At 45.8% G+C, this 22,171-nt stretch overlaps 1 protein-coding gene across 23 annotated transcripts in view; it reads left to right on the forward strand.

Moving 5' to 3' along the window:
* The window catches only part of PTK2 (protein tyrosine kinase 2), a 252,734-nt gene that overhangs the window by 224,984 nt on the left and 5,579 nt on the right, over window positions 1-22,171 (forward strand). For 17 of the 23 annotated variants that reach the window (XM_067712794.1, XM_067712793.1, XM_067712804.1 and 14 more), the window contains 4 exons: window positions 10,497-10,559; window positions 16,179-16,218; window positions 16,554-16,660; window positions 21,800-21,955. In XM_067712794.1, coding sequence (XP_067568895.1) covers window positions 10,497-10,559; window positions 16,179-16,218; window positions 16,554-16,660; window positions 21,800-21,955 — 366 coding nt within the window. The remainder of the gene's footprint in view (window positions 1-10,496; window positions 10,560-16,178; window positions 16,219-16,553; window positions 16,661-21,799; window positions 21,956-22,171) is intronic. The other 6 variants (XM_067712787.1, XM_067712789.1, XM_067712797.1 and 3 more) reach the window with 1 other exon arrangement.

Consider the following 22,171-nt stretch of genomic DNA (forward strand, 5'->3'; position numbering starts at 1 on the left):
GGACTAATGCGCACAGCCCTGTCGCAGCTTAATGGTTAAGATCGCACAAAGTGCTTACCACGTGTCGCTCACCATCCTACATATTCCTCATACAGAAAGTCATTCAGTCTTTATAACCACCCTGTGGGGAAGAGACAGGTCCAAAATATTTTATCCGAAACTCTTGAGGGTTCTGTGTGCTACACTATTTTTTTGCTTTAGGAAGTTAATGAAGGGAATCCCCTGGCGGTCCAGTGGTTAGGACTCAGCGCTTTCACTGCCGGGGACCAGATTCAATCCCTGGTCGGGGAACTAAGATCTCGTAAGCCTTGCAGTGCGGCCAAAAAAAAGAAAGAAAATTAATGAAATGTGACGCACATGCTGTATATTATATAAGTATTCCAATAGCATACAGAGTTAAAAGCACTAACGCTCTTACAGCAAAACAAAGGTGTTCACATTACCAGGTGTAAAGACAGCCCTCACATCAGGTCAGGTCAGGTTTTGCCACAAAATTAGTTTCCTTCAAGCTTAAAAAAACAAACTTACCAGTCTTTTAGTACATTTTAGATTTTGGAAACGAGGATAAAGGACAGTGTACCTATCCTTTATTACCCTCGTGTTAGAGATGAGGAAATTGCCCGAGACCACTGGGTAGCGTTGGCCGAGCCGGGGTCTTCGGTGCCCGCCACTCTGCCAGCTGGAGTGCCCGGCTGCACACGGCTCAGCACCCCCACGGACTAGTGCTCCTCTGCACGTGCATTTACTGTAACGTATACGAAATATCGCTGGGCGCTGTGAACCATTCACTTTTGAACAAAAGTTTCATCATATCAAAATTCTAAATTATTTAAATCAAAGCGTATCTTGAGATTATAACGCAAGCGGCAAAAATTGGTTATTATTATTTACTATACTAATCTGAGCAAATCTATTTGGATATTACATCAGTTCCAAGAATACAGCTGCTGTTCCCTAGCCCTACATTTTAACCTTTTGTCTAGATAGCCTACTTTCCCGCATTGATTTGTACTTTAAAAAGGCAGTGTTACAGACTCTTCAAACTCGAGTTAGTATACGTAAATACCAGTGTCTGGTGTATGATCGCCCTGAGAGTGGAGGAGTCCGCGGCCGTGAGCTGCTCTGACAGAGCGCAGCCGGCGGCGAGAGCAGGAGGGGGGCCTGGGGGTGCCACTCGGGGTCGGGATGATGTTGGCGCCCAGGCCTCGAGACAGATTGGAATTTGCAGGGCAGACAGGCTCAGGAAGTGTGCTCATGCCTTGGGAAGAGCTTGCTGGTGGGGAAGGTGACCGGCCCGGGCCCAGGCTCCACCTTCCCAGCGATGTCAGGTACTCTGAATCAGAAGCTGCCGGCTCATCAGCCGTAGGGCGTCCCTTTTAATTGAGATAATTTACATACAGTGGACTGCGCAGGTCTTAAGCGTACAGTTCGGTGAGTTTTGATAAATACATTAAGTCCATATAACCCATTCTCCATACGTGTGACATTTCTGTCACTCCAGATGGCTTGCATGCCACGTTGAAAATCCACTAATGAAGTCGTATAATGAACTCCCCCCGGGGAGTCCAGTCAGTGCTGTGTCCTGTGACAGCCTCAGTGTACCTGTCTCCTCAGCCTGGGACATTTCCATTTGTTCCTGATCCCTTTTATTTCTCCCATGTAACTTTATAATTTTCTCTAAGTCCATATCTTCCCTTATTAAATTACTGCCCATTCATTTAGAGCTTCCCGTCACTGATAATGGTATCTCATTTTCATTGAACTTTTTAGTTGTTATTTCCGTATATGCATATGCAGTTGATTTTTAGGAAATTATCTTGTATGTAACAATATTTATCACATGAAATTTTTCTGACTGATTCCCTTGGATTTTTTCTATTCATGCACGGTTATCACTTTTTAAAAAACATTTTCTTTCTTCATTTTCAGTTATGTATCTCATATTGCCCCTGAAGCATCTCTTGCCAACTTTGTATTAAACAGGTTCTTGCCTGCTTTTATTTTTTTATTTTTATTTTTTTAAACCCCACATTTGTTTATTTATTTATTTTTGGCTGTGTTGGGTCTTCGTTTCTGTGCGAGGGCTTTCTCTAGTTGTGGCAAGCGGGGGCCACTCTTCATTGCAGTGCGCGGGCTTCTCACTATCGCGGCCTCTCTTGTTGTGGAGCACAGGCTCCAGACGCTCAGGCTCAGCAGTTGTGGCTCACGGGCCTAGTTGCTCCGCGGCATGTGGGATCTTCCCAGACCAGGGCTCGAATCCCTGTCCCCTGCATTAGCAGGCGGACTCTCAACCACTGCGCCACCAGGGAAGCCCATCCTGCTTGTATTTTTAAAGATAATGTCCGTAATAGTTTTCTCCATTAAGTATAATGCTGGCTCTCTATTTTTAAAATAACCTTTTTAAAGCTTTTAAAAGGCTTAACGTGATGAATTACATGAAGCATTTTGCTTGGTTTTATGCTGGACCCTCATTCCAGAGAGAAGTCCCCACTAAGTCGTGGTTGATGATCCTTTGAAGGTCCTGGTGTCTTTTGTTTGTGATGTTTTATTAGAATTTCCTATCGATCTTCATAAGCAAGAGTGAGTTATTATTGTCATTGTTAATGGTTTCAAGATCAGAACAGTGTTGATGTCCTCAGTCGAATAATCCCTGCCCCATCTGCGTTGGCCGTTGGTCAGGCAGCCGGTATAGGTGGGGGGCTGAGAGCAAGTGAGCCGTCAGGACGGGCCCGGCCTCGGCGTGAGCAACTGGGTGAGCGAGCCACAGCGCCGCTGCCAGGGGAGGGAAGGTGAGGAGGTGAGGGCAAGTAAATGTCAAGGCTGGGGCGTCGTACATGGCATCTCTGAGATCCTGTCCCCTCCAAGCTGTGTTTCGTGCCGCAGCCGCGGTGACATTTCTACACCTCGGGTCTGATCCTGGCCTCCTCTGACTTAAAACCTCCCAGTGGCCGCCACAGGATGACCACCTGGGGCCCTCCATCCTTCCTGTCCTTGAGACGCAGCCCCTGTAGGTCAGCCCTGGTTGTGACAGAGCGGACGGAGCGCAGGGGAGGCCCAGCATGCAGGGCCATCAGGGCAGGCTGAGCAGCTGAAGAACATGCCAGGTTGAGGGCACACCGAGTGCAGGAGCCTAGGCTCTGGGGTCAGCTAGGGGAGGCTTCAAAATCCGAGTTACCGCGGCCCTACGTGAGTTGTTTAACCTCCCTATGCTGCGATTTGTTAATCTGTAAGATAATTATAATTTCCTCTGTAGAATGCAAGAGTGCTTTCCTGTAGGGTTGAGTGGAGGATTAAATGTATACCGCATAGACAGTGGAAGGGAGAAGGAATACACCATTGACTTTTCCAAGGGCTTTTAATCTCTCCTTCAGTTTGTTCTCTGTAGCAGGCAGGAGCGCTGCATTGATGAGAATCTAGAATCCTAGATCGTACACATCGCCCAGAGTACCTGCAGGCGGCTCCCAACCCGAGCTGAGTGTCATAGATGGGGTGAGAGATTTTAGCCAGTGTCGAAGGGAGTCTGCAAAGGAGCGTCGCTGGTATCACGCAGGAGCTGGACACCCTTTCACTGGATTTATTTGTTATCAGTGAACCTTAATTCGTTGTTTGTTTTGGGGGGTTTTTTTCCCCTTAATTCATTTTTGCTGTTGTTAGGGCTCCCTTAGGAGCCCTGGCTGTGTCTGACCGCCACGTTTCCCCGAGGAGGCAGAAGCTGCATGCAGGACGTGGAGCCCTTTAGGCCCAGGTGCTTCCCAGTGCAGGCTTCTCAAGCTGTCAGTGAAAGAGGACCCGTTTCTATTTTTTTTTCCTAAACCACTGTAGACCTGATATTCTAGTGAAATAAAATAAGAAGCAGTTACTAGAAAAAGGAAATTTTTAAAAAGGTGTACAGACTTTTATTATGAGCTCCAACAGACCTAAAAATTACTATTTCAGATTGCTCTAGAAATTTCTAAAGATGCTCATCCTCTGTTTCTGTCTCATCACGACCTGGTAACAGCAAGTCATTCCTGACCCGCCCTGGTCCTCGGACTGTGCTGGGAGCAGCCCTGCCGCTCCCTTCCATGAGGTCAGCTTGTACCCGGGTGGAAGAGTCATGTTCTTACTGGAAAAATTAAAGTTGCTTTGTCAGTAGCGATTCCCAGATTTTTTCTGACAGATCAGAATCGATAGCTGTTTATTGAAGCCTCCTGTTTTAGGACTTACATCATTGTATGAGGCTACTTTTTATCGAGCACTTTGGAGAGTCGAGTGGAGCATCCCTCCATCAGCACACATAAGGCAGGCTCTTGCCCTGGGGCACACAGCTGTGACCTACAGCGCAGGGTCTTTGTGGTGTCCCCACCCACTTCTGTGATCTCAGTGCAGCCCGAGTGGTTTCTGAGTTGCCTCTGTGCCTGTGAATCCACAGCTGTAAAAGCTCTCTTGCAAACTGGCCAGAGAGAGAGCTGGCAGCCTTGACTAGAACCTCAGTCCATTGAGAGGACTTTCTTTCCTATTGGGTGCTGCTTAAAGAGAGAGTAACTGTGTTACTTGTTTATTTTTATTGCCATGCACACAGTCATTTTCTAATGCAGGGCTGTGCTGAAGATAGGATTTTAATTTTAAAATGAGAAAGTTTTGAGTATATAAAGCCTGCTTTGTGTCCTGAGAAAGGAAATGAATGTTTGAGCTGTTTTCCCTCTCGCAGCAGAGCCAGTCAGCAGGAATGAAAGGTGAACATCGAGATGGGGTCAGAGAGTCCAAGACGGGGACTCTGCTCTCAGCCAGGCCACATCCCTCGCATGTGTATTCCACAGTCCAGATTTGAAGACAATGTGTAGTGCAAGGGGAAAGGACTTTGAGTTGAAAGCCTTAGGTTTGAAGTTTTCTAGAGTGATAGCAACATGGGACTAGAGATCAAGCCTGAACGGTTGGTTACTGTGTCCCCAAAACCGAAAGCGGCGCCTTCAGCCCCCATCTGTTGCCTAAGAGAAGGGAATACGCATGCCCACACGGAAAAGAACTGGAGATAACCCACCTGCCCGTTAACAGCAGAACGGATGCAACAAGGGCATGTTGCACAACAGTAAGAACGAACAAACTGCTACACACAACCACAGGGCTGAATCTTAGACACCGTGTTTACAAAAGATGTCAGACACACAAGAGTGCTTCTTACGGGACCCATTTGTATGAAGTTCAGAAACAGTCGTCTGGGCTGGAAGTCAGAGGAGGGGTCCCTTTGGCGAACTGAGCCTGCGGGTTATCTGCTGTGTGTCTTGATTGGGGTGGTGTGTTAGGCAGGGGTACTGACCTTTACACTTAAGAACCGTGGGCTGTGTTGTATACAAGTTATACCTGAATTTGAAAAAAAGAAAGAAAATGCATACCTGATGGGGAAAAGAATCAAATAGGCCCAGACATTCTTTATGTCTATTATCCATTTCTGTAAGATTTTAGATAGAAATTGCCTTTGCCTCCTTTCTGTCTTTAGTATTACTATCTTCAGATCCAGAATATTTTGTTTTGGAGTGTAATTGACTTAGAATATTGTATTAGTTTCAGGTGTACAACACAGGGATTCAGTATTTTTATATATTACAGCATGATCATCAGTGTAGGTCTGGTCACATCTGTCACCATACGAAGTTATTACAGTGTTAGCCCATCCATTTCCCACACTGTACATTACATCTCATTGACCCATTTATTTTATAACTGGAAGTTTGTCCCTCTTAATCTCCCTCACCTATTTCACTCATCCCCCCCACCCCTCCCCTCTGGCAACCACCTGTTCTCTGTATCTGTGAGTCCGTTTCTGTTCTGTTTGTTCATTTGGTTTTGGGGAGGTTATTTGTTTTTTGTTTTTTTAGATTCTACATATAAGTGAAATCATACAGTATTTGTCTTTCTCCGATTGACTGACTTCACTTTGCATGATACCCTCTGTGTTGTTGCAAATGGCAAGATTTCATTCTTTTTTACGGCCGACTAATATTCCATTGTGTGTATATGTACCACATCTTCTTTATCCATTCCTCTATAAGTGGGAAGTTAGGTTGCTTCCATATCTTGGCTATGGTAAATAATGCTGCAGTGAACGTAGGGGTGCATATATCTTTTCAAAGCAGTTTTTTGGTTTTCTTCAGAAAAATACCTGGAACTAGAATTACTGGATTATATGATAGTTCTATTTTTTTTTTTTAATTTATTTATTTTTTTGCAGTACGCGGGCCTGTCACTGTTGTGGCCTCTCCTGTTGCAGAGCACAGGCTCTGGACGCACAGGCTCAGTGGCCATAGCTCACGGGCCTAGCCGCTCCGCGGCACGTGGGATCTTCCTGGACCGGGGCACGAACCTGTGTCCCCTGCGTCGGCAGGCGGACTCTCAACCACAGCGCCACCAGGGAAGCCCCTGTTTGTTCGTTTTAATACTTTTTTTTTTAAAAGGAAACTTTATTACTTTTATTTATTTATTTTTTTGGCTGCATTGGGTCTTCGTTGTTGCGCGGGCTTTCTCTAGTTGAGGCAAGCGGGAGCTATTCTTCCTTGCAGTGCGCAGGCTCACTGTGGTAGCTTCTCTTGTTGCGGAGCATGGGCTCCAGGCACTCAGGCTTCAGTAGTTGTGACACGTGCGCTCAGTAGTTGTGGCTCATGGGCTCTAGAGCGCAGGCTCAGTAGTTGTGCCACGTGGGCTTAGTTGCTCCGTGGGGATCTTCCTGGACCAGGGCTCAAACCCGTGTCCTCTGCATTGGCAGGCGGATTCTTAACCACTGTGCCACCAGGGAATTCCTTTCATAATTTGTATATTTCTAGTTATGGTCTTTTCTTTTTTGATTAGAGAAGTCCCTTTAACATTTCTTGTAAAGCCAGTTTTGTGGTGCTGAACTCTTTTACGTAACTTTTGCTTGTCTGTTAAACTCTTTATCTCTCCTTCAAAGCTGAATGATAGCCTTGCTGGGTAGAGTATTCTTGGTTGTAGGTGTTTTCCTTTCATTATTTTGAATGTATGGTTCCACTCCTGGCCTCTGCAAAGTTTCTGTTGAAAAGTCAACTGATAGTCTTATGGCAGTTCTCTTGTACATAACAAGTTGCTTCTCTCTTACTGGTTTTAAGATTCTCTCTTTATCTTTAGTTTTTGCCATTTGAATTATGTATCTAGTGTGGACCTCTTTGGGTTCATCTTGTTTGGGATTCTCTGTACTTCGACTTGGATGTCTCTTTCCCTTCCCATGTTAGGGAAGTTTTCAGCTATGGTATTTTTCAAATAAGGTCTCCACCCCTTTCTCTTTTCTCCTTTTGGGACCCCTATAATTTGAATGTTAGTATGCTTGATGTTGTCCCAGAGGTCTCAAACTATCCTCTTTTTTTTTTCTTTTTTCTGTTTATCTTGGATGATTTCCACCGCTCTGCCTTCCAGTTCACTGATCCATTCCCCATTCCTCTGTATCCAGTCTACTGTTGATTCCTTCTAGTGTATTTTTTCAGTTATTGTATTCTTCAGCTCTGTTGGGTGCTTCTTTGTATTTTCTAACTCTTTGTTAAACTCTCACTGTGTTCACCCATTCTTCTCGCAAGTTTGTTGACCGTCTTTATGATCATTACCTTGCACTCTTTCTTCGGTAGATTGCATATCTCCACTTTGCTTAGTTCTTCTTCTGGGGTTTTGTCTTATTCTTTTATTTGGAATTCCTCTGTCTCCTCATTTTGCCTAATTGTCTGTGTTTATCTCTGTGTATTAGGAAGGGTCAGTTACATTTTTTCAATCTTGGAGAAGTGGCCTTATGTAAGACACATCCTGTGGAACGCAGCAGCACCCTCCCCTTTGGTCACCAGAGCTGTATGCTTTTGTCCCATGTGTGGGTTGTGTGGGTCCTTCTGCTGTGGCTGGGCCAGCTACCGTGGGCAGCTGGTAGGTGAGGCTGGCCCAGCCCTGTTGGCTGCCTGGCCCTGCCTTGTCCAGTGGCTGCCAGCCTGCTGATAAGAGGGGCTGGGTACTGGGGCAGCTGGTTGTGGGCCCCAGAGGGCTAGAGATCTAGAATATTCTGTAAGGGGAAAACAGGAGAATTTAGCTTCACCCAGTAGCAGAAACAATAATAGAATCTCTTCTTTTTGACAGGCTGTCTTTGGCTAGATCGCTCTTTAGTTCCCAGCATGACACTTTTATGCAGACAGGCTCTGTCGACTATATGAGGAAAACGCTTAAATATTTCTATTCATGGAACACAAGTGGACTTTACATAGATAGGCCTCCTTTAAGATAGAAACGCTGGGGCTTCCCTGGTGGCGCCGTGGTTGAGAGGCCGCCTGCTGATGCAGGGGACACGGGTTCGTGCCCCGGTCCGGGAAGATCCCACATGCCGCAGAGCGGCTGGGCCCGTGAGCCATGGCCGCTGAGCCTGCGCGTCCGGAGCCTGTGCTCCGCAACGGGAGAGGCCACAACAGTGAGAGGCCCGTGTACCACAAAAAAAAAAAAAAAAAAAAAAAGATTGAAACTCTGTCTTTGGAAAAGTATATCATTGGGGAGTTGTTGTGCATAAAGAAAAATAAGCCATTTCATGTATTTTATATGAAAGTAAAAATAGATAATTCATGTAAATACATGAAACCCAGCACCTTACTCTATAAGCAAACAATATATGAACAGCTTTTGTTTAAGTAAAAACGTAAATAAAGTATTTTCCGCACATAGAAGATACTAAATATTTGTTGCCTGATTGAATCCAGCTCGTGTCGCCTGTAGCAACCGGTTCTGCCTTTCTAAGCTTCACGTTCCTCCTCTGTAAAATCTTTTCTCCTTTGCATTTTTATTAACGCATTCCTTCAGCACATATTTACTAACCATCTCATATGTGCACATTTCTGTGCCAAGCACTTACTTAATCCTTATAATAACTGTGTGGGTGAGGAAATGGGTTCGGAGAGGTGAACCTTGTCCAAGGCAGCTTAGCATCTGTGAGACGAAACAGAGACGTTCTACTACTTAAGGAAGGGGGAGGGGCATTTTGTTTATTGATTGACTGCAAGTTCTAAGTGAAGTCCAGCAGCGCTGGGGCAAGTCCATCGCGGACCAAGGCAGGACCAGCGTGGCGGCTGATACGCTCAATTTCTCAGATGTTTAAACCCTGTGACTCAGTAATTCAGTTCTTAGAAATCTGTCCCCAGGAACTAATCAGGAATTTAGTCAAAGATTTGTGTACAAAGATGTTTACCCACAGCCTACTTATACAGTTGAAATTTTGAAAATGGCCCAAATGTTCAACAAACAGCAGGATAACTGTTTATTCTACTTGACACGTACATGGCAGTGACTCAGTACTTTGCCAATATTAACTCGTTTAATCCTGACAAGGATTGGGGTAGTGCATGGCAGGTGCTGTTATTGCCCCATCTTAGAGATGAAGAAGTTGAGGCCTGGGTCACACAGCTGGCAAGGGCGGAGGCTGACCTGAACCCCGATGGCTACTGCCAGAGCCCAGGCTGTTTCCACCTTTCTCTGTGTGTGACAACATTCATGCTCTGGAATATTATACAGTATTCTAACGTTTTTACCAATTTCCACTGTATAATATTATATGAAGGTTATGGAATTATATGACATGGTTTCACTTTTGAAAACACACATTTAAAAGAAAGAGACGAAGCTCGTTTCTCCATCAACACCCCCGACAGGTGCTTGCGGTTGGTGTCCTCAGCATTGGGCCCTCCTCAGGTGTAGAAAGTACGACGAATCAGATGTCAAGACGTTCTTTGCCTAACAAGGAAGTTGTGACTGCCTGATCTCTGCCAAATAGAGGGTCTGTAAGATACAGCAGACTGGCAGAGTCTAAGAGATGAGCGGTCAGCCAGCGTGCCTGGCGGGGGCAGGGGGCAGGAATCGGTGTGGCTTCCTGGGGACTCCGTGAAATCCATGCCATCGTGGGGCAGGCTGGGGCCGCCTCACAGCATTGCTTTCACGAGGAGAAAACCTACCAAGCTCCACACCTTGACAGCATGTGGCCTACTTTGTTAATCTTATGTTAGTGAAATTCATTTACTCTTACTTATATGAAGTCAAGATTTCTGTTTGGTTTCTGTATTCTGGATGCAGTGCCGGGGGAAAACTTGTCACTGGACCATTTGCTGCTTTGGCAAGACAGCCAAGTACATATAAGCCTTAACGTGCCAGGAAGCGGGCATTGGTGCCTCCTCCTGGGGTGGGGATTTTCTAGGTGAAGAAAACTCGCTTTGCTGCTAGGAGGAGAGGTGGAGTGCACACCTTCATGTGTCATATGGGGTCAGGGCACAGGTGCCAGTCCTGTTAGCTATACACATGTGCGGAGAAAGGGGCTTTGCTGGGGCAGCTGACCTGGGCTTGTCACCACTGGGCTTTGAGAATTTTGTGAAACTGGGGAACTTTTAACTCTTCTTGTTCAGAGGACAATTGTGTTACAAAAGGAAGAAACTTAGTACAGAAATATGTCAGTGATTTTCAAACCAAGAATGAAACTGTTCGGTTTGCTTTCGTTTCTCTAGAAACCTGACGTGCGGCTCTCTCGAGGCAGCATCGACAGGGAGGATGGAGGTCCTCAGGGCCCGGTAAGCAGCTGCCCACGTTCTCATCAGGATCTGGACCACTTTGTGTCCTGGGATATCCAAGCTTGCTAGCATTTGTCATATGGAACACAATAATTCATTCTATAACTAAAATCAACGTTTTAGCCAAGATTATTAAAACTTACAGTACGCAGCCCAACATGCGTGTTTAGGTAGAAAAATTTCTACCCCATTACTAATACACTCTTTTCAATAGTAAGCTGAAAACTCTGTGTCCTAAAGAAATACGTACACAAATTGTTGCTACAGCAAGTTGTCATCTGCTAAATTTTTATACTCTTGTTTCGTGTTTTATGAAAGTTTCCACAGTCAGTCACAGAAAACTTGTTCAAGCAAGATTTTTTTCTGCTGAGTGTTGTAGGGGGAAATGACTGAAATTCTCTTTAAAGACCTAGCTTATTATCATTATTCCAAATATATTTAAAGCCCATTAGAAATATTCCCTGGTCTTCAGGGGAGAGTATTTTAAATTGTTATGATTTCCATTAGCAGATATCTGGTTAAAATAAATGCAGATTTCTTTAAAACTTAAAGAAATCCCCAGTAAAAAGGGGAAACGTGCACTTGCTGGGTAACGGACTTAGGGAGATAACTCTCCATCCACCCTAATAAGGTTTATGAGTAGAAATAAACCATTTCATTTCTAGACACACGTGGATACACATACATACACACATTAGACTGTGTCGTCATCCAGCTCCGAGATGCATAGTTTTCCCTAGTCTGTGCTCTAAAATCCAGCTCCCCCTAATATCTGGCCCCTAGAAGACGTGTTCAGTTGCCAGCATGTGAAGGTTTGGCATTTCCCATAAGATATGCTGGCACAATGGGCTCTACAGACAGAATATTAGGCATTCCTTAGTCCACAAGTGCAAAATCACACTGTTCCCCGGTTAACATCTCCACATGCAGTGCTCACTCTTTATATTGGAAAGATGACATGTAGCTGAAAGCATTCCCTCTAAGATCAGGAACAAGACAAGGATGCTGACTCCCATCACTTTTATTCAACATAGTATTGGAAGTCCTAGCCACAGCAGTCAGACAAGAAAAAGAAAGAAAAGGAATCCAAATTGGAAAGGAAGAAGTAAAACTGTCACCGTTTGCAGATGACATGATACTTACATAGAAAATTCTAAAAATGCCACCAGAAAACTACTAGAGCTCATCAGTGAATTCAGTAAAGTTACAAGATACAAAATTAATATACAGAAATCTGTTACATATCTGTAGATTAAGAATGAACTATTGTTCATTGTTTCCTGTTAAGGAAACAATCCCATTTACCATCACATCAAAAAGAATAAAATACCTAGGATTAAACCTACCTAAAGAAGTAGAAGCCCTGTTCTTGGAAAAGTAGAAGACACTGATGAAAGAAATTGAAGAGGACACAAATGGATGGAAAGATATACTGTGTTCTTGGATCGGAAGCAGTAACGTTGTTAAAATGACCATACTACCCAAGGCAATCTACAGATTCAGTGCACTCCCTATCAAAATACTAATACCGTGTTTTATAAAACTAGAACAAATAATTTTAAAATATGTATGAAAACACAAAAGAACCCAAATAGCCACAACAATCTTGAGAAAGAAGAACAGAGCTGAAAGAATCACTCTCCCTGACCTCAGACTATACTACAAAGCTATAGTAATCAAAACAGTAAGGTACTGGCACAAAAACAGACATATAGATCAATGGAACAGAATAGAGAGCCTGGAAATAAACCCACGCACTTATGATCAATTAAGGTATGACAGAGGAGGCAAGAATATACAATGGAGAAAAGACAGTCTCTTCAGTAAGTGGTGCTGGGACAACTGGATAGCTACACGTAAAGAATGAAATTAGAACATTCTCCAACACCATATGCAAAAATAAACTGAAAATGGATTAAAGACTTTAAGATCGGAAACAAAAGGAAACAAAAAAATTTCTAAAGTTTTTAAAGATTTTTAAGAGACCTAAATATAACACCAGAAACCATAAAACTCTTAGAGGAAAACATAGGCAGAACACTCTTTGACATAAATCATAGCAATATTTTTTTGATCTGTCTCCTAAAGCAAAGGAAATAAAAGCAAATATAAAGAAATGGGACCAAATTAAACTTAAAAGCTTTTGCACAGCAAAGGAAACCATTGACAAAATGAAAGACAACCTACTGAATGGGAGAAAATATTTGCAGGTGATATGACCGATATGGGGTTAATATACAAAATATATAAACAGCTCATACAACTCAATGTCAGAAAAAAACAAAGCAACCCAATTAAGAAATGGGCAGAAGACCTGAATAGACATTTTTCCAAAGAGGAAATACAGATGGCCAACAGACACATGAAAAGATGCTCAACATGGCTAATCATCAGAGAAATGCAAATCAAAAGCCCAGTAAGGTATCACCTCAGACTGGTCAGAATGGCCATTATCGAAAAGAACACAAATAACAAATGTTGGTGAGGATGTGGAGAAAGGGGAACCCTTGTACACTGATGGGAATGTAAATTGGTGAAGCCACTGTGGAAAACAGTATGGAGGTCTCAAAAAACTAAAAATAGAACTACCATATGATTTAGCAATCCCACTCCTGGGCATATATCCGAAAAAAACCAGAAACATTAATTTGAAAAGATACATGCACTCCAGTGTTCATAGCAGCATTATTTATAATTGCCAAGATATGGAAGCAACCCAAGTTCATCAACAGATGAATGGATAAAGAAGCTGTGGTGTATATATACAATGGAATACTACTTAGCCATAAAAAATGAAGTTTTGTCATTTGCAGCAACATGGATGGACTTGGAGGGTATTATGCTAAGTGAATAAGTCAGAAAACAACTATTGTATAGTATCACTTACAAAGTACTGCATATAACGAAAAGACTCAGATATAGAGGACAAACTAGTGGTTAACAGTGGAGAGGGGCAATACAAGGGTAGGAGAGTAAGAGGTATAAACTATTTTGTATAAAATCAGCTACAGTGGGAATTCCCTGGCAATGCAGTGGTTAGAACTTGGCGCTTTCACTGCTAGGGCCCGGGTTCAATCCCTCATCAGGAAACTAAGATCCCGCAAGTCGCACGGTGCAGCCAAAAAAAATCAGCCGCAAGGACGTATTGTAGAACACAGTGAATATAGCCAATATTTTATAATAACTACAAATGGAGCATAACCTTTAAAAATTGTGAATCACTGTACTGTACACCTGTAACTTACAGTGTGCATCAAGACTTCTTTTTTTTGTTTTTCTTTTGCGATACACGGGCCTCTCACTGTTGTGGCCTCTCCCGTTGCGGAGCACAGGCTCCGGACGCGCAGGCTCAGCTGCCATGGCTCACGGGCCCAGCCACTCCGCGGCATGTGGGATCTTCCCGGACCGGGGCGCGAACCCGTGTGCCCTGCATCGGCAGGCGGACTCTCAACCACTGCGCCACCAGGGAAGCCCAAGACTTCTTCAGTTAATAAAATGATAACGTATTGAGCAGTTGGTCCCAAATTGTTAAGAGGAAAGAGTGAGAATAAGCATGAAAGTAAACCCTATGCAAGGAGCCAGCTATTTATAGCATCACTAATAGGAGCATGTTTTAGAAAAGGAAAATCCTGTTACAAGATGTGGCATGTAGAAGGTACCCAGAACGTATGTGGAGTGAATGAATGAATGAATGAATGATGAGACAGAAGGATTATTGAGAAACACTTTGTGAAACAGACGACGCATGACGGGGCCGCTTGTGATCTCATAGTACTTGCCACACACCAGGCCTGGGTGACAGTAGGAGCGCTTAGTCCTGATGGAGCAGGTGCTGCGCTGGGTGCTTCCCTCCTGTCACCTCATAAGTCCTCAGCACTCCTGTCAGGTCAGGCGCCGTGCCATCCACACGCCACAAATGAGTCAACTGAGGCTCGTAGGAAACTTGCCCAAGGTCACTGGTCCCCATGCCGGACGCCGGACAGGGCACTCAGAGCGTGACCAGGCGCCAGCCTGCTCTGCAGGCCTCTCCCCTCCAGGGTCTGGGTTAAGCTGTGGGGCTCATAACACACACTGACGGTTGCTGGCTCTTCTGCTTCTGTGCTTTGCTAAGATAACTGTATGGTTTGGCCCACTTCTCCAAGTGCTCCAACTTAACACTTTTGAAAATGGGCCCCAGTTTCAGGGAGAAGCGTTTGGCTGGAAAGCAGTGTAGACTGTCAGTAGGTCTGGGCTAGTTAATAGACACTAGTCACTGCCTCATGGAAATTGATCCTGTCTGTGTGCATAAAAAGTAAAAATAAAAACTATTTAGATTTTCAAAATAATATTCAAGTTGGCAGCATGTTCATTTTGTGACAACTCCCCCATAGGGGGTAAGTGTCACTAGCCTCCGCGTTCAAATGGGAAAACCAAAGCCTCAAACCGGTGAGTGACTCACTCCTCCAAGGCCAGCACTGCACACGCAGCAGAACCAGAGCCCGGCCCGTCCCACTGCCCAGCCCATCAGCCTCTGCGCACAGGGACATACATAACATCTGTTGAACTGATCCAGAAAGTTCTGAGAATAGGATTTTCTAATTATCGCACTTTCTTGTTCCCTGAGTATCAGGAAATTCTTTAAGTCTTTTTACTGCTGGTCAGTGAGCACAACACAGCACAGCCACAGCCTGTCTCTTTGCAAGGTTTTGGCCCACTGCCCACTGTGTCAAGGAAGCCTGTTCCTCACACCTTCCCGCTCAGAGGGTTTTTCTAGTCTTTAAAATCGGGAGCGTTCAGTGGCCTGGTGGAAGCAGCCGTGATCCTGGGCAAGGAGCAGTTGTGACTGTGTGCCGTCTCATGGTCCTTTATTTTAAAGAAGTGGATGTCTACTCAGTAAAAGTAAAGCACCTTGAAGTATATGTGTTTTAGCCAGTTTATTGTTTTAAAATAAGCAAGGAAAGTCCCTCTTTTCAAAAGTAGGATATAGTTTGAAGATACTTCTTTTCATTCAGTCAGCCTAGGATAAGTGGCTCTAATCATAGCTGCAGGCGTGGCACCCTAGACTAGGGCTGGTCCTATGTGAACCTGCCTTTTTCCCTGTGCCTGGGCTGGTTTGGCTTCCTGGCTTGGCCTGTGGCTGGTCCAGAACGGATGGAGGTGTCACACCAGGTTCTTCAGGTGACAGTGACAACGTAGACATCCCAGTGCTCGGAAGCCTCTTCTCGTTGTCATTGTCCCTGATGGCACTCCTTCTTGTAATCAGAGAAGGAGGGGGTGGGGGAGAGTTTCCGGACACAGGACAGATTTCACACCCATGAAGTTGAACTGGAGACCTCCATGGGCATAATTTCTTTAAAGAAAATTTGAAATTGGTGTGACCACCCCTGACCGTGTTCCAATCGTGATTCCTCCTATGGCAGCCCTTATCCCATACCCCATTGGCATTATTTGCTTATTAGCCTAATCTAATCCCCTGTCCCCACCTGAGGGCTTGAAGGCTGGCCCCTCCCCCGTCTTGTTGGTCTTTGACCCCAGCGTTTAGCCCAGGGGTCAAGGGGGTGGGTGGAGAGGGTGGGAAGGGGAGGCCGTTATCCTGTTGTGCGCCCTGCTGCATTGACCTGGCTTTTTCTTTTCCCACAGACTGGAAACCAGCACATATATCAGCCTGTGGGCAAACCAGGTAAATGAAGAAATGAATCGAGTGTCACAAAATTTGTATAATTTGGAGGGAGGGGGTTTTGATGTATAGTTTCTTAGTTTTGAAAAACTTCATGTTGTGTTAACACTCTTCCCCCTACAGACCGTAGCAAGTATGATGTTTACCAAATTCAGCCCACGACTAGAATGTTGGAAAACAGACTTTACTGCTCTAATGCAGCAGAAACACCTCTGTAGGGAGCCCTCTCTGAGATTAGCTTCTGTTGTAATAACATGAATCCGTGTTGGTTTGTTTGGGGGTTGTCTCCATTCTCTTCATTAATGTACGTTAAGTAATGGGACTCATTCCTTTACCAGATCCTGCAGCTCCACCAAAGAAACCACCGCGTCCCGGAGCCCCTGGGCACCTGAGCAGCCTCGCCAGCCTCGGCAGCCCCGGGGACAATTACAACGAGGGTGTCAAGGTGAGCGCCCAGGCCTGTGCGCAGCCCAGGACCCCACGAAGCCTTTCACTCTGGGCGATGACCCTGCGATGTGCAGTGGGGTTGGGGCTCGGTGGGATTGGGGGGCTCCTTGGTCGGCTCCAGACTCCTCTGAGTCAGGACAGACTTTACTGGAAAATTCTCTTTTCTGTTTTTCTCTCATGTGATAGATTCTAGGGCCTCAGTCAGATCTTAACTTTCTGAAGACATTTTCCTCTTATCAGACAGAATGTTTCTTTGAGATAAAAGTGCTGGGGTGGCTTCTGGTTTTACAAATGAATCAAACCAGGACGCCTGGGGAAAGCAAGGCCTTCTGTAGGCTCACTGTCTCTGAGTGTGTCAGTGTGGCCTAGTGGGCGACTTCCATCCTTTGCCATCTGGGGCCAGCGTGTGTAAAGCAGCATGTGCTGGGGACCACAGCCTCCTCTTCTGTGTGCCCTTTTAAGGAGAGGGATACCCTCTACTTTCCATTAGGTCAGTTATCTCTCAAAATATGTCCTACTTCTCAATTCTGATACACTTTGTCTTCACATTTTATTTTATTTATTTATTTATTTATTTATCTTTGGCTGCATTGGGTCTTCGATGCTGCGCGCGGGCTTTCTCTAGTTTCGGCGAGCAGGGGCTACTCTTCATTGCTGTGTGCAGGCTTCTCATTGCGGTGGCTTCTCTTGTTGCGGAGCATGGGCTCTAGGCGCGTGGGCTTCAGTAATTGTGGCACGCAGGCTCAGTAGTTGCGGCTCACGGGCTCTAGAGTGCAGGCTTAGTAGTTGTGGCTCACAGGCTTAGTTGCTCCGTGGCATGTGGGATCTTCCCAGACCAGGGATGGAACCCGTGTCCCCTGCATTGGCAGGCAGATTCTTAACCACTGCGCGACCAGGGAAGTCCCTGTCTTCACATTTTAATATCTCTAAAATCAAGAGGGTGTGTTGATTTAACTGGCATTTTTTTCCCTTCTTCGTGGTGCATAGAAAACGGTACATCTTAGAATTCAATAGCTATGGGATCAGTTAAGATAAACTTTGCTTCACTAATAACCACCATTCATTGAGTGCCACCTGCTGTGGCAGAACCTGCCCCATGTCTTTCAAATCCTCACATCAGCCTCGCGGAATTGGTGGGCTTATTATTGTTCCCACCTGTCACATGAGGCCGCTACAGTTCCCAGAGGTTAAAGGGCGTGTTTGAGGTTACGGCCTCCCCATAGCTGAACCAGCATTTAGTGGCAGACTTGGCTTTCCGCACACACATATGTGCTGCTGCTCCAGGTTTACCCCCAAAGCCAAGCGGCTGATTCCTGGATAGAAGCAGATGTATTGCCACCTTAGTGAATCAGAGAGGTTGTCCCCAGGCAGAGAAAATGTCATCTCCAGTTGCGAGCCAGCCTACAGCTGGAGGGCGGTGACCCGTAGTGAAGCAGCTGGCACCGTCTGGGTCCAGCCTGCTCCCTGCGGAGCCTAACACAGGAACCACGGTGCCAGAGGCGCCCCTGCACCAAGGGTCAGGCAGTCAGCTCCTGGAAACCAGGGTGCTGGTCCTGGGGGCTGCCTGGGGCTTGGCTCCCCCAGCTTCTGGGCCTCCAGGCCCAAGAAGCCTCCTTGCAGCTCCACTAGCACCACAGAGGAGCAACGGAGGACACACCCTTTCCCAGTGTTGTTTCTTGACATAAATTTTAAAAGGAAAGAGAAATTGGGTTCATGAACTTTTTTTCATTTTTCATAAGCAAAAGAAGAACCTTTGAAAAGGGCTTGTATTGCAGTGAAAAGCCAACTTTAAAAGCGGATCAGATACCGGCTTAGAATTCTGACCTATATTCATTTTTTACATTTGAATAAATATAATTGGGAAATACCCTTATTGTAGGGTATTGAGCAAGTAGAAATCTTTATGGAAAGGAATCTTTTAAGTGTGCTTACTTAAAGTACACTCAGGAGGGGACTTCCCTGGCAGTCCAGTGGTTAAGAATCTGCCTTCCAATGCAGGGACGCGGGTTCGATCCCTGGTAGGGGAACTAAGATCCCACATGCTGCAGGGCAACTAAGCCCATGCTCTAGAGCCCGCGCACCGCAACTGGTGAGCCTGTGCACCACAACTAGAGAGAAGCCCGTGCGCTGCAACAAAGAGCCTGTGCACCGCAATTAAGACCCCACGCAGCCAAATAAATAAATAAATATTTTTTAAAAATACACTCAGGGGACTTCCCAGGTGGCACAGTGGTTAAGAATCCACCTGCCAATGCAGGGGACACGGGTTCGATCCCTGGTCCGGGAAGATCCCACATGCCGCAGAGCAGCTAAGCCCGTGCGCTACAACTACTGAGCTGCACTCTAGAGCCCGTGAGCCACAACTGCTGAGCCTGCATGCTGCAGCTACTGAAGCCCGTATGCCTAGAGCCTGTGCTCCACAACAAGAGAAGCCACCACAGTGAGAACCCGCGCACTGCAACGAAAAGTAGCCCCCACTCGCTGCAACTAGAGAAAAGCCTGCGCACAGCAATGAAGACCCAACATGGCCAAAAAAAAAAAAAAAAAAAATACAATCAGTAAACATTTTTGAATAATTAGTAAGTGTGAAGTATATGTCTCTGCTTCTTCGTGACATGTCTGTTTGGTAGAGGTTATCAAATCCAGCCTGAAAGAACAGTACTCTTTTAATACAGAAATGCTTACCTTTACCTGGGTGTAACTGAAGTAATTCGTCCAGCTCATAGCCAGAGATCAGTCTCAGTTTCTCTGGTGGCTTTATGTTTCGGCTCTGAATTATCGGAGTTTTTGAGGAACCCCCCCACCCCAAGTGGTATCTCTGCGGGCAGTGGTGTGTCTAACTGCCTGCCAAGGGGCCTCCAAGTGGTCAAGCTCCAGAAAGTAGGAAACCAGTGACAGCTGTCTCTGCACACCAGGCTGGTGCTTTGGGAGGGTCCCTGTGAATGGCCCCTGGAAGCTTTGTGCCAGCGTTTCTGTGACGGTTGGGTGAAGGGTGAACACAAAAGAGCAGAAGCTTTGAACAGGTTAGAACAAACACCCTCACCTCCTGGAGTCAAGAACTGTAGTTCTTCCTGATGGAGCCCCAGCTGGCACGCCTCCTGAGGAAATGCGGCCTTTTACGTTGATCCCCTTTGAACTGGCCCTCCTGCCCCATTCAGCATCTCAGTGCAGAAGATAAAATGCTGACACGGCTTCTCTTGGAAGTGATGCTGCTATGAATAACCTCCCTTTTTCTAGTGCACAGAAAATACACAGTGTGGAGGGTTGGACCTCAGAACTTAGGGCTCTGCTAAACTTCTATACCAAAGGGTATACTTTTTTCAGACAATTCTAAGGAAAGGTCAAGAAATCCATATTTCTCTCAGTTAACTTTGCCTGTTATGTTACAGTAGAATAGGCTTGGTTTAAACTGTAGAGAAAAAAAAAACATTAAAGTTTCTAAGTTTAAAGTAAGGGAACCCAACCGTAAGAACTGGTTCAAGTGAAGGGTTTTATGTTTTCATTTTGTTTTTGTTTTTAGAATAAGCTCCTGATATCTTTAAACACAGCCTCAAGCCAGGCATCTGCATTACAGCAGGCTGGCTAGGTTGAAGGCCATTTCCAGGGATGCTGGATGTTGGGGCCAGGCCCAGGGAGTGAGGGTGTGCAGTTTCTCCAGAATCACTCAGATGTCCAGTGGGCAGCTTTCTGTGAATACAAGCATAGATACGCTTTCTTTCTTTTTAAAGACCCTTAATTCTTTGGATTCTTGCACGGCTGCCAGATTGTCATTCTCGGGCTTTGCATGTTGTTTTCCTCATTTATTTGTGAAAACGAGCATGGTGCATGGCAGACCCCTACTGAGTATGCGGGTGCCCTGAACAGACGGCCCAGCGGCTGCACTTTGATGGCCGCTGACAGAGCCGACAGGCGGAAGCTCACTCCTCTTGTTCTGCTCGTGTGTTTTTACGGGGGTTTTGTCTGCTGCCTTTATTAATATTGTTTTTCTTTTTTCCCTTTCTCTGATAAATTCCTTTAACTTGTCCTCACCTTCCGTTCGACAATAGCCGTGGAGGGTAAGCACATGGTATCTGTGTGTCTGTCCAGCTCTCTATCACACCCCGCTCCGCGTGCGACTCTGGACCAGGAATCGGGAAGCCTGGGGAGGGCGCTTTTGCTTGGTTTGTCACCAAAAGCAGCATTTATATTTGCCCAAGAGTGAGACGTGAGCATCTGTGCAGTGATGGGACGTTCTCGTCCCTTGTGTCTCATGGCTTAGGGATGGGCACCCAGAGTTAGAGACTGAGCACTGGCAGTCTCAGTGGGTGCCGGCATTCAGTCTTCTCAGAGTGGCCATACGCAGTCCTTTTTGTGCCTGGGGTGGCCAGTTCGACTTTTTAAATACGCTGAAGGTTCCCTAGAGGCCCTTGTGCAGCCTTCAGGGCTCACATGTTGTCTTGGATAACATCTGTTGAAGTCTCTCTGTGCCCAGGCCCTGAGACGGGCCGTTGTACATATGTTCCTTCATTTCACCCCCATCACAGCTGCAGGTGAGGGGGCAGTGCCCACCCCCCACCAACAGAGCCGCACCCGCACAGCTCCCACCTCAGCAGCATTCTGGAAGCAGGTGGCGTCCATGTAAAGAAGACTTGCATTTGCCCACTTTTTACAACCATAAAAGGAACACACGTTTCCATTAGGTGGTTTGAAGGCAACTAAGCTGAGCCATACAGGTTTTACTGCAAAATTCAAACTAAGTGGCAATTCTTATAGTCTCAGTGTAGAACACTTGACCCCTTAGCCAGCTGTCCCTAAATCCTCAGAGAGGTGTAAAGTATCTGGATTCTTCTCTTTTGGTGAATGATTCTGGGGGGACGATGAATCACTTCTCTGAATGAATCCGGGGCTTTTAGTATAATATGTGTGATTCCATCTCATTTCCTTTAACTGAGCTCAAAGTTAGAAAAAAAGGTGCCTTATTTATTTGTCACTTGGATGAATTGCTTTGCGGTCATCCTCAAGCTGAACTATGTCCCCTAAGACAAGATCAGTTATGTGATCTGCTTTGATCTCTTTTAAAGACCCTTTCTAACCTAGTTGCAGTGATATGACGCCATCTGCTGGAGGATAGAAAGATAACCGGCTTCTGTGTTGGCAGCTTCAGCCCCAGGAAATCAGCCCCCCTCCCACTGCCAACCTGGACCGGTCCAATGACAGGGTGTACGAGAACGTGACGGGCCTGGTGAGAGCGGTCATCGAGATGTCCAGCAAGATCCAGCCAGCCCCGCCAGAGGAGTATGTCCCCATGGTGAAGGTGAGCTCAGCCCCCTCACGTGAAGCAGGAGACATTCCCTGTGCCCTTCGGGTCCAGCCTGACTCTTCAGAAGGTCTGCATCGCATGGGGATCACTGCCATTCCCGACCTTGACCCTGGAATGTCCTGAGCAACAGAGTCTGTCAATAACTACTGCTCATACATATGATCTTGAGTGAGAAAAGGTGCGGAAGAGCACTTACAGTCTGATGCCGTT

The sequence above is a fragment of the Pseudorca crassidens genome, chromosome 17 (assembly GCF_039906515.1).
Source record: "Pseudorca crassidens isolate mPseCra1 chromosome 17, mPseCra1.hap1, whole genome shotgun sequence".
In the NCBI taxonomy this organism is placed as follows: Eukaryota; Metazoa; Chordata; class Mammalia; order Artiodactyla; family Delphinidae; genus Pseudorca; species Pseudorca crassidens.